At 41.3% G+C, this 13,198-nt stretch overlaps 1 protein-coding gene across 1 annotated transcript in view; it reads left to right on the forward strand.

The window, feature by feature from the left end:
- Positions 385-13,198, forward strand: part of LOC102188624 (zinc finger protein 677) — an 83,593-nt gene continuing 70,779 nt past the window's right edge. The window contains exons 1-3 of the mRNA XM_018063009.1: positions 385-759; positions 5,899-5,965; positions 12,269-12,395. Of these exons, the coding sequence (XP_017918498.1) occupies positions 5,951-5,965; positions 12,269-12,395 (142 nt within the window). The 5' untranslated portion in view covers positions 385-759; positions 5,899-5,950. The remainder of the gene's footprint in view (positions 760-5,898; positions 5,966-12,268; positions 12,396-13,198) is intronic.

Below are 13,198 nucleotides of genomic sequence, written 5' to 3' on the forward strand. Positions count from 1 at the left end.
CTCCAAAGGAGTCCCTCAGCCAGACATGTTTGGGGTGGAAATTTTTCCTCTTTTTTTTTTGTTGTTGCCTGGCTTGTGGGATCTGTTCATGGAAGGCATTGAGAACCTGGAACCCTAACCTATAGATCACCAGGAACTGCCCCCGCCCCCCGCCTCAAATTCTTATTTTTGATGGCTCCAAGGGAATGGGAAACAAAAGGAAAAGTAACGCTCCGAAGGGAAGTGAGTATAAAATTGCACATTCCACACAAGTACAATTTTGCATTTCCAGTTACTTCTGGTTTTCATCACCCACTCTAAAACTCGTGCTGTCGCTTTAGTAAAGAAGAAGCTGTAACTGCCTGGGGTCTCAGAAGGCCAAAATCCAAGCTCCGCCCACAGTGCCAAGCCCCGCCCCCACGTCCAAGCGATCGGTCGTTTGGGGGCTCAGAGAGTCTGAGTCCATCCGCTCGTGTTTTCACATAAACCGTGGCCAACCGGAAGTGGCGCGGCTCTCTTAATTCCGCACCGAGCCTGGCTCCAAAGGACACCGGACACGTTCAAAGGATCCAAAGTAGAAACGCAGACCCCCTTCGGAGAGGAGGAAGAGACAAGACTCTCCCAGGACGAGACCAGGCGTCTGCAGGCTCCGCTCCTCCAGGGATACAGCCTCCTTCCATCCTGCGGCGTATCAGCGGTCCTGCCCCCGGCCTAACGGTGCGCAGGCGCAATTCCCTCCGGACACGGAAGCGGATCCCGAGGAAAGGCTGACGCGCTCGGGTGAGTGACTTGATTGTTTAGTTCGTTACTGCGCTCTGTGGAGTTCAGGCCCCCTCCTCCACAGCTGGGTTTCGGGCGTCTCCCAGTAACGTAAACCTCGAACCCGGTTGTCGCTCTCGCTCTGAGACCACCCCTACCCCCTGTGGCGGCGTCGCCACAAGGCTCGGTTCGGTCCCGGGAGTCCGGGCCCGGTTTCAGTTAAAATCGCTCCGACTCAGGTACCGGCCCAAGCTTTTCGCGTTCGGTCCATACAGACGCTAAACGCCTGCAGCGCTATTTTCCTGCTTTGAGTACCTCTCTCAACCCTTTGGCGGACTCCCGACTGCTTCCCCTCTCCCCCCGCCCTCCTCCGCCCTATTCCGTTAGAGCACGTCCTCACTCAGGAGGTGGATCGCCCTTGACCTCCCTCCTAGGAGAGCACAGAGGGAATATTGAAGCAGAAGTATATGCAGTTAGCGAGGTATCAGAACGTTTGGGGAGAAAGAATTAGAGGGATTGAACAGAGATTGTAACAGAGTGAGGCCTAACAGTCTGTGGGAGGAGGAATAGAGAGGGAGGGAAACAAAATGATGCCTATAATCAGAGGAGGAAACACAGAAAAGGACACAAAAGGAGAGAAGCAGAAGGAACCAGGGAGACACATAGAGAACAAAGCACACAGTGGTGGCGAAAGCGGAAAACCCAAACCCAGCTGAATATTGAGCTGATTAAATGTGGACTATTAGGTTACGAAGTACTAGGTAGTGTCTCTATAAGCTATATTTGTTTAAAGTTTGTTGACGTGTTTAAATTATGCAGAGGAGAGTGATAGTTGCAGAAGCAGGTGTTTGAGGCATCTGCATTTTCTAATTTTTGTTTCAGATGACTCCATTTGCAATCCCAGGCCTTCCAGAGGGCAGAGACTTAGTTCCAGGTTGTTCTCTTCCCTTCTAAGAAATGGGGAAAGAATCTGCGTTACCACAGAGTTCTTTTGAAAATGGCCATTATTACCAGTACTGTTGCAATCACACCCTTTGTTCTATGGCTCATGTCAATCTTTTCTAAATTTGATGTATCCTCACACTTGTTTTAGCTTTAATCTCAGGAACTATTGGATATGTTATAAATATCCAAATTATTTTTACTGTAAATTTTATTGCTCAGATTACCAGGTTAATATGCTTTCTACTCTATTCTGTATTGGAACTATTCTAAATAGACATCAACTCTACTTGTTGTCTGGTAGATAACTTTACTGTGCATGTGGAAAGGATGTTGATCATCTTTTAACACTCAAAACCTAGTTTAACCAGTTTAATATTCAGTAGCTTCTTTCTTGCCTTAACTGATCAGCTCAATTGGTGAGCTCTGAACTGAAGTGACCAAATAAATAGATTGTTCCCTCTATGCAGATGTTAAAGGATGGGCTGGATTTGTTACCGATCTGAGTTCTTGGGCTCTACTCAATAGGAACTGATAACGGCCAGGTGAGGAATTCAGACAAAGCTTTACTGGGACTTGTGCTGCAAGACAAGTGAACAAGAATAAGAAACATTTGCCCTTGCTTGTTCCCTGATGGGAGGTGGGGCTGGTTCCTTAAATGGGGTGGGAGTATGGGCGGATAAGTAGATCTGACTGGAGGTGTGGCTTAGATGGTCTGCCCACCTGTTTGGTGATGCTGTGTACAGAGATCCTGTGCAGTACCCTGCTTTTGTTCTCAGCACCTCAGAAGTGGCAGTTGGGGTTTGGCCTTTTTGTGTCTTCAGTTCAGTCGCTCAGTTGACTCTTTGCAGCCCAAGGACTGCAGCACGCCAGGCTTCCCTGTCCATCACCAACTCCAGGAACTTGCCCAAACCCATGTCCATCAAGGCAGTGATGCCATCCAACCATCTCATTCTCTGTCATCCCCTTCTCCTTCTGCTCTCAGTCTTTCCCAGCATCAAGGTCTTCAAATGAGTCAGTTCTTCACGTCAGGTGGCCAAAGGATTGGAGTTTCAGCTTCAGCGTCAGTCCTTCCAATGATTGTTTAGGACTGATTTCCTTTAGGATTGACTCATTGGATCCCCTTGCAGTCCAAGGGACTCTCAAGAGTCTTCTCCAGCACCACAGTTCAAAAGCATCAATTCCTCAGCACTCAGCTTTCTTTATAGCCCCACTCTCACATCCATACATGACCACTGGAAAAAACATTGTTTTGATTAGACGGACCTTTGTTGGCAAAGTAGTGTCTCTGCTTTTTAATATGCAGTCTAGGTTGGTCATAGCTTTTCTTCCAAGGAACAAGTGTCTTTTAATTTCATGGCTGCAGTCACCATCTGCAGTGATTTTGGAGCCCCCTTCACTGTTTCCATTGTTTCCCCATCTATTTCCCATGAAGTGATGGGACCAGATGCCATGATCTTAGTTTTTTGAATGCTGAGTTTTAAGCCAACTTTTTCACTCTCCTCTTTAATCAAGAGGCTCTTTAGTTCTTCTTCGCTTTCTGCCATAAGGGTGATATCATCTGTGTATCTGAGGTTATTGATATTTCTCCTGGCAATCTTGATTCCAGCTTGTGTTTCATCCAGCCCGGTATTTCACATGATGTACTCTGCATTTAAGTTAAATAAGCAGGGTGACAATATACAGCCTTGAGGTACTCCTTTCCTGTTTTGGAACCAGTCTGTTGTTCCATGTCCAGTTCTAACTGTTGCTTTTTGACCTGCATACAGATTTCTCAGGAGATAGATCAGGTAGTCTGGTATTCCCATCTCTTTAAGGATTTTCCACACTTTGTGATCCATACAGTCAAAGGCTTTGGTGTAGTCAATAAAGCAGAAGTAGATGTTTTTCTGGAACTCTTTTGCTTTTTCTATGATCCAGTGGATGTTGGCAATTTGATCTCTTATTTCTCTGCCTTTTCACAATGCAGCTTGAACATCTGGAAGTTCTCAGTTCATGTACTGTGAAGAATTTTGAGCATCATTTTGCTAGCGTGTGAGATGAGTACAAGTATGCGGTAGTTTGAACATTCTTTGGGACTGCCTTTCTTTGGGATTGGAATGAAAACTGACCTTTTCCAGTCCTGTGGCCACTGCTGAGTTTTCCATATTTGCTAGCATATTGAGTGAAGCACTTTCACAGCATCATCTTTTAGGATTTGAAATAGCTCAGCTGGAATTCCTTCACCTCCACTAGCTTTGTTCCTAGTGATGCTTCCTAAGTCCCACTTCACTTAGCATTCCAGGATGTCAGGCTCTAGGTGAGTGATCACACCATGGTGGTTATCTGGGTCATGAAGATATTTTTTTGTACAGTTCTTGTGTGTATTCTTGCCACCACTTCTTAATATCTTCTGCTTCTGTTAGGTCCATACCATTTCTGTCCTTTATTGTGCCCATCTTTGCATGAAAAGTTCCTTTGTATCTCTAATTTTCTTGAAGAGATTTCTAGTCTTTCCCATTCTATTGTTTTCCTCTTTTTCTTTGCATTGATCACTGAGGAAAGTGTTCTTATTTCTCCTTTCTAGTCTTTGTAACTGCATTCAAATGGGTATGTTTTTCCTGTTTTCCTTTGTCTTTCACTTCTCTTCTTTTCTCAGCTATTTGTAAGGCCTCCTCAGACAACCATTTTGTGTTTTTGCATTTCTTTTTCTTGGGGATGATCTTGACCACTGCTTCCTGTACACTGTCACGAACCTCCATCCATAGTTCTTCAGGCACTCTGTTTATCAGATCTAATCCCTTGAATCTATTTGTCACTTTTTTTTGGGCAGGGTTCGGGGTGGGGGGGAGAGTGGGCGGTATCTTACTGTTCATAATTTGCCTCAGCTGTGCATATATGCAGTTATTTTTAGTTCTTTTTTTTTTTTTTTTTTTGTATTCTGTGCTCAGGATGCATTTGTTTAGGTACAGAGCAGTACTGTAGTGGGGGGACCCAGGTTCCAGCCTTTCTCAGATTGATGTGAAACTTTGTTCCAATAGAGCCCAGTTCATGATGAAGAAATTGTTCAGAGCACATCTCTATGGGTGACCTTCTTTCTTGTGTTTCTGGAGTAATAACTATTTTTCATTTTATATTTTTTGATTATAATGTTTTTTGGAAAAGAGGAATTAAATGTTTGAAATAGCTCAGATGGTAAAGCATCTGCCTACAATGCAGGAAACCCGAGTTCGATCCCTGGGTCGGGAAGATCCCCTGGAAAGGAAATGGCAACTCACTTCAGTATTCTTGCCTGGAGAATTCCATGGACCGAGGAGCCTGGTAGGCTACAGTCCATGGGGTCGCAAAGAGTCGGACACGACTGAGTGACTTCACTCACTCAAACCCATGGAAAAGAAGTTTCTCTTGCTCTGGAACATGAAAGTTAATCTGGAATTAGGAGAAACCCTTTCTACTTAAGTCTGTCCAGACTGCCACTTCAACCCAGTTCTGCTTACTCAACTCAGACTTTTTCTGGGTAACTTTGTAAAATTACTCCTGCTCTGAGCCTCAGTATAGTCACCTGTAACCCACAGTAGACCAGTTTGCCTGTATAGTAAAAACTTCAAATGTGTTCCAGTCCTGCAACAGTTACAAAAAACACTTAAGAAAGAAACAGAGGCATAGGCCCAGAGATAGAGGCACATCTTTTTCTCAGCTTGTCTTTATCTATCTCTGAATCAGGGGTAAATCATAAATTTGATTGTGTCATCCTTGGCATTAAATCCTTTTATGGTTTCCCATTACCATCAGGACAGATATCTCAGTTATTCATTATAGCTCACAGGGAGCTCTGCAACTGGGGTGACCCTCCAGAGTTGCTTCCAATTACCATAAGGGGCAGCTTCCATATCCTGCATCAACCAGTCATTGGATGCTGGCCACCTGCAAGAGAGAACTTGGAGGAGGCAGGTTCCTTGGACTGAGTGCCAAATGGACGAAGGGTGATGTAATTGCAGCAGAGTGTGGGTTTCGGCAGCAGAGTGTGGGTTTCGGCAGCAGGGAGGGGCTTCCTGAAGTGCGTGAAAAACTTACTAATTGGTCTTCCTGTAGAAATTTATTGTCCCTGGATCCTTCCTGTTACAATTGGCAGCCAAGGACCATCTTTCCCCACATTAAGGTTCTCCTTCTGGTATCTTTGTGGCAGAACAGGGCGGTATGTTGATTGTAAGCATTAAACAACATATTTTCCTCATACAGAATAATCTTACCTGAAGAATCTAAGAAGAAAAAGAGGAGGAAAGAAAGAGGAATGGAGCTTTTCCAGGTAAAAATCATATTCTTTGTTGATGGGTTAACTCTTTCCTAAAAAGACAGGATTTGGACTTGTTAAACTTCTCTGTCCATGAAGTTTCCTGCCTAAAATATTTAATCACACACAGGGCCTTCCCTGAATCTCCTCTCATCTCCCTGCAGATTGATCTTCACTGTGACCCAGTGACCTGGAACTTGGGAAGAGGGTCCTTTTAGGCGATCCTCCTGTGAAAGGTTTTGTTCTCAGGCATGGATTGGAGGTGAGAGTAGGCTCTGTGGTGTCAGTGAGGTACGGTAGTAAGGATTGTTCAGAAAACCCTTCTGCATGCCCTTTCAGCTCCATGTAAACCAAAGAGGCTACATATAAGCAATGTATCGGTTGGCCAAAAAGTTCGTTCAGATTAGAAAAACTCAAATGAACTTTTTGGCCAGTGCAATACTAATGTGGGCCAAGGAGGTGTAGAAAGGAAGACTGATGGGGAAACATGCTTTTTGAGATTTTAAAAGTTAAAGGAGTGAATCAGTATATTTCTGGCTCTAAAATATTTCTGTACACTAGTAATAAACAATTTGAAAGTAAGTAAAACAATTGCATTCACAAGACCATCAGAAAGAGTAAGAATTAATTTAAGGAACTGGAAGATTTGTACAATGAAAACTACAAGTATTGATGAAAGAGTTAAAAGAAAAATAAATGTCAAGATAGTCTGTGATTGCTGATTGGAAGACTTAGAGTAGTTAAGATGGCAGTACTTGCCAGAGTGTTAAAAAGATTCAGAACAATCCCTGTTAGAATCCCAGCAGTCAGTTTTGTACAAATGTGACCCTGGTCCTAAAATTCATTTTGAGTAAGTGTGGATCCCAGATAGCCAAAATAATGTGAAAAAGAACAGAGTTGGAGGGCAGCATCAAACCATACTGCTAACCAGGGGTAAACAAATCTGTTTTTAGCATGAGAAGGGTAATATAGATCAAAGTGATAGACTGAGTCCACAAGTAAACCCATCCATATTTCTTTTTTATTTTTTAATTAATTAATTATTTGGCTGTGTTGGGTCTTAGAGGTGGCACATAGGCTACTCTCTAGTTTTGGTGCTCAGGCTCCAGCGTGAGTGGCCTTAGTTGCCCCACAACATGTGGGATTTTACTTTTCTTACCAGGGATCAAACCCAGGTCCCCTGTATTGGAAGGTGGATTCTTAACCACTGGACTCCCAGGGAAGTCCCAGTCTATTCCTCTTTTTGAAAGAATGCCAGAAACATTCACAGAAAAAGAGTATCTTTTTTTTTTTTTCTTAAAAGAGTAGTCTCTTAAAAAAAAAAATTGCAGTGTAGTTGATTCACAATGATTTGTCAATGTCTGGTGTACATTAAAGTGATTCATTTATATATATATACACACACACACATTATTTTTTATATTCTTTTCCATTATGGTTTATTACACAATATTGATGATAGTTCTCTCTGCTGTACAGTATGACCTTGTTATTTATCCATTCTCTATAGAATGGTTTGCATCTGCTAATTCCAAACTTTCAATCCATTCTCCCCATCGCACCTCCCCCTTGGCAACCACAAGTCTGTTCTCTGTTGGCGAATTTATATCAGTTTGATAGATAGGTTCATTTGTGTTATATTTTAGAATCCAGTGATATCATATGGTATTTGTCTTTCTCTGAGTTATTTAGTATGATAATCTCTAGATGCATCCATGTTTTTGCAACTGAAATGGCTTCATTCTTTTAATGGCTGCACAGTATTCCATTGTATGCATGCATGACATCTTGTTTAGCCATTCATCTGTCGGTGGACATTTATGTTGTTTCCATGTCTTGGCTATTGTGAATAGTGCTGCTTCGAACATAGGGGTGCGTGTACCTTTCTGAATTATAGTTTTGTCCACATATATTTCCAGGGGGTGGGATTGCTGGATCATATGGCAACTCTATTTTTAATTTTTTGAAGAACCTCCATACTGTTATCCATAGTGGCTTTGTTAGCTTACATTCCTACCAACAGTGTAGGAGGGTTCCCTTTTCTCCACACTCTCTCCAGCATTTGTCATTTGTAGACTTTTTAACAATGACCATTCTGATCAGTGTGAAGTGAGGTACCTCATTTTAGTTTTGGTTTATATTTCTCTGATAATTAATGATGTTGAGTGTCTTTTCAGGTGCCTTTTGCCCATCTGTATGCCTTCTTTCACGAAATGTCTGTTTAGATCTGCCCATTTTTCGATTGGGTTGTGTTTTGTTTGTTTTTAAATTGTGTGAGATATCCGTATATTTTGGAAATTAAGTACTTGTTGGTTGCATCATTTGCAGGTATTTTCTCTTGGTCTGTAGGTTGTCTTTTTTGTTTCGTTGATGGTTCCTTTTGTTATACAAAACCTCATAAGTTTGATTGGTCCCATCTGTTTATGTTCACTTTTACTTCTGTTGCTTTGGGAGGCAGACCTAAGAAAAATAATGTTTTTGGTTCAGCCATGTTATAGTATGTATCAATACTGCATTCCTTCTCACATCTAAAGTGGGTCTCTGGTAGGCATCATATGGTATGCTCAAGGTTTTCAATCCAGTCTGTCACTCTGTGTCTTTTATTGGAGCATTCAAGTCCATTGACATTACAGGTAATTATTAATAGATAGGTATATACTGCCAATTTAAACCTTGTTTTCCAGTTGATTCTGTATTTCTTCTTTTTTTCCTGTTTCTCCTTTTGCAGTTTGATGATTTCCTTTTATATTATGCTTGTGTTCTGTTCCTTTTGGTTTTTGTGAAATAGTTTTTGATTTATGGTTATCATGTTTTTCAAGTATGTTAACCTCTTCTTCTATCTACTTTCTTTAGGCTGATAGTCATATAGGCTTAAACACTCTTTTTAAAAAATTAACAAATCTACATTTTCTCCTGGATTGGAAGAATGAATGTGGTTTAAATGGCCAAACTACTCAAATACATCTACACATTTAATGTCAGTTCAGTCGCTCAGTCGTGTCTGATTCTTTGTGACCCCATGAATGGCAACACGCCAGGCCTCCCTGTCCATCACCAACTCCTAGAGTTCACTCAGACTCACGTCCATTAAGTCGGTGATGCCATCCAGCCATCTTATCCTCTGTCGTCCTCTTCTCCTCCTGCCCCCAATCCCTCCCAGCATCAGTCTTTTCCAGTGAGTCAACTCTTCGCATGAGGTGCCCAAAGTACTGGAGTTTCAGCTTTAGCATCATTCCTTCCAAAGAACACCCAGGGCTGATTTCCTTCAGAATGGACTGGTTGGATCCCCTTGCGGTCCAAGGGACTCTCAAGAGTCTTCTCCAACACCACAGTTCAAAAGCATCAATTCTTTGGCGCTCAGCTTTCTTCACAGTCCAACTCTCACATCCATACATGACCACTGGAAAAACCATAGCCTTGACTAGATAGACCTTTGTTGGCAAAGTAATGTCTCTGCTTTTCAATATGCTATCTAGGTTGGTCATTCTTCCAAGGAGTAAGTGTCTTTTAATTTCATGGCTGCAGTCACCATCTGCAGTGATTTTGGAGCCAAAAAAAAAAAAAAGTCTGACACTATTTCTACTGTTTCCCAATCTATTTCCCATGAAGTGATGGGACCAGATCCCATGATCTTCGTTTTCTGAATGTTGAGCTTTAAGCCAACTTTTTCACTCTCCTCTTTCACTTTCATCAAGAGGCTTTTTAGTTCCTCTTCACTTTCTGCCATAAGGGTGGTGTCATCTGCATATCTGAGGTTATTGATATTTCTCCCGGCAATCTTGATTCCAGCTTGTGCTTCTTCCAGCCCAGCGTTTCTCATGATGTACTCTGCATATAAGTTAAATAAGCAGGGTGACAATATACAGCCTCGACGTACTCCTTTTCCTATTTGGAACTAGTCTGTTGTTCCCTGTCCAGTTCTAACTGTTGCTTCCTGACCTGCATATAGGTTTCTCAAGAGGCAGGTCAGGTGCTCTGGTACTCCCATCTCTTGAAGAATTTTCCACAGTTTCTTGTGATCCACACAGTCAAAGGAGTTGGTGTAGTCAATAAAGCAGAAATAGATGTTTTTCTGGAACTCTCTTGGTTTTTCAGTGATTCAGGGGATGTTGGCAATTTGATCTCTCATTTCTCTGCCTTTTCTAAAACCAGCTTGAACATCTGGAAGTTCATCATTCACGTACTGATGAAGCCTGGCTTGGAAAATTTTGAGCATTACTTTACTAGCGTGTGAGATGAGTGCAATTGTGTGATGGTTTGAGCATTCTTTGGCATTGCCTTTCTTTGGGATTGGAAAGAAAACTGACCTTTTCTAGGCCTGTGGCCACTGCTGAGTTTTCCAAATTTGCTGGCATATTGAGTGCAGCACTTTCACAGCATCATCTTTCAGGATTTGAAATGGCTCAACTGGAATTCCATCACCTCCACTAGCTTTATTCGTAGTGATGCTTTCTAAGGCCCACTTAACTTCACATTCCAGGATGTCTGGTTCTAGGTGAGTGATCACACCATCGTGATTATCTTGGTCTTGAAGATATTTTTTGTACAGTTCTTCTGTGTATTCTTGCCATCTCTTCTTAATATCTTCTGCTTCTTTTAGGTCTATACCATTTCTGTCCCTTTATCGAGCCCATCTTTGCATGAAATGTTCCCTTGGTATCTCTAATTTTCTTGAAGAGATCTCTAGTCTTTCCCATTCTGTTCTTTTCTTCTATTTCTTTGCATTGATTGCTGAGGAAAGTTTTCTTATCTCTTCTTGCTATTCTTTGGAACTCTGCATTCAGATGCTTATATCTTTCCTCATCTCCTTTGCTTTTCGCTTCTCTTCTTTTCACAGCTATTTGTAAGGCCTCCCCAGACAGCCATTTTGCCTTTTTGCATTTCTTTTCCATGGGATGGTCTTGATCCCTGTCTCCTGTACAGTGTCATGAACCTCAGTCCATAGTTCATCAGGCACTCTATCTATCAGATCTCGTCCCTTAAATCTATTTCTCATTTCCACTGTATAATCATAAGGGATTTGATTTAGGTCATACCTAAATCATACCTAGATTTAGGTCTAGTGGTTTTCCCTACTTTCTTCAATTTAAGTCTAATGTGATCCGTATCAAATTACCCATGACATTTTTCACAAAAGTAGAATAATCCTAAAATGTATGTGCATATTTACAAGAGAAATCAGACAAAAGGTTACATTTTATACTATTCTACTTATATGCAAATGTCCCAAAGAGGTACATCTATTGAGGTAAAGCATTAGTGGTGTCCAGGGACTGATAGCAAATGGGGAAGAAGGAAACAACTGCTGAACAGGTGAAAGATTTCCTTTGGGGATGACTGAAATATTTTTGAATGGGAAAGAGGTAATGTTCAACATTATAAATGTACTAAATGTCACTGAATGGACCTTTCAGTTCAGTTCAGTTGCTCAGTCATGCCCAACTCTTTGTGACCCCATGAACTGCAGCACGCCAGGCCTCCCTGTCCATCACCAACTCCTGGAGTTCACTCAGACTCACGTCCATCGAGTCAGTGACACCATCCAGCCATCTCATCCTCTGTCGTCCCCTTCTCCTCCTGCCTCCAATCCCTCCCAGCATCAGACTCTTTTCCAGTGAGTCACCTCTTCACATGAGGTGCCCAAAGTACTGGAGTTTCAGCTTTAGCATCATTCCTTCCAATGAACACCCAGGACTGATCTCCTTTAGAATTGACTGGTTGGATCTCCTGGCAGTCCAAGGGACTCTCAAGAGTCTTCTCCAACACCACAGTTCAAAAGCATCAATTCTTTGGTGCTCAGCCTTCTTCACAGTCCAACTCTCACATCCATACATGACCACTGGAAAAACCATAGCCTTGACTAGACTGACCTTTGTTGGCAAAGTAATGTCTCTGCTTTTCAATATGCTATCTAGGTTGGTCATAACTTTCCTTCCAAGGAGTAAGCGTCTTTTAATTTCATGGCTGCAGTCACCATCTGCAGTGATTTTGGATCCCCCAGAAACAAAGTTTGACACTGTTTCCACTGTTTCCCCATCTATTTGCCATGAAGTGATGGGACCAGATGCCATGATCTTAGTTTTCTGAATGTTGAGCTTTAAGCCAACTTTTTCATTGTCCTTTAAAAGTGGCTAACTTTGTTAATATGAATTTCACCTCAGTTAAAAAATAATTGGAGGAGTGTAACTTGCTCAGAATTATCTTACATGGATCACTCAGAACATTCATTCCAGCCAAGCCAGTCGTTACACATCTGATTCTGTAAGACTGATTTTTAGAACTCTCTCCCTATTCATTTGGTGAAATGTTTCCTTTCAGGGACTGTTTACATTCAAGGACGTGGCCGTAGAATTCACTCAGGAAGAGTGGGAATGCCTGGATCCTACTCAGAGGGCCTTGTACAGGGACGTGATGCTGGAGACCTACAGGAACCTGCTCTCCCTGGGTGAGGAAAACATCTCTGTTTGTAATTTTTCCCCATACAAATGCTCTCTCTGACCTTAGGTAACAAATTTCCAGAACATTTATTGTACACTATATATGTATATTTTTGCCATATAATTGATACTCCATGAAATCCCATAGTTGAGATTTCAGACAGTTTTCTTTAATTCTTAAACTTTATACATATGTGTGTTGATCTGAGCCTGATATTTCAAAAGTCAGTGCTTCTCAAGAGGCTTTTTACTTTTCCTATCATGTGTTCCTTCTGGAATGAAAAAAAAATTTTTTTGTACTTACTCATGAGTCTTTTAGAATTCCAGAGACTATTATTTTGTATAATTGTGGTTATTTGTTAACTTACTTGCTAGATTTATCATGATTTATGAAAATGTATCAATTATTGTGATGTATAGATTTTTAAAAATATTTTTTCTTGCATCATGTTCACATGTGATTAAACAGTATTATAAAGATTAGGGATTAGGGAAGACAGTCTCAAATCTCAATTATGATTTCATGCCTCCAGTTCTGTAAGCCAGTATGTAGACAGACTTTCTGCTTAGGATTATCATTTAATTATCCAAGTTATATGGCAATAAAGTGTGCATTGTACATTGTATGTACTTGAAATTTTATTATCTGAGATAAGAGAAAACATTAATGCTGGGAAAAATATAAAAAGAAAATTAAAAAACTATCATAGTAGTGTTTGAAGACCATGATTGAAGAACTTCTGTGATCGTTGTATTATTTTTGTGTAAGTGTCTAATTCAATATGAAATATTTTCCAACTCTGTGTAATAG

The sequence above is a fragment of the Capra hircus genome, chromosome 18 (genome assembly GCF_001704415.2).
Source record: "Capra hircus breed San Clemente chromosome 18, ASM170441v1, whole genome shotgun sequence".
Lineage (NCBI taxonomy): Eukaryota > Metazoa > Chordata > Mammalia > Artiodactyla > Bovidae > Capra > Capra hircus.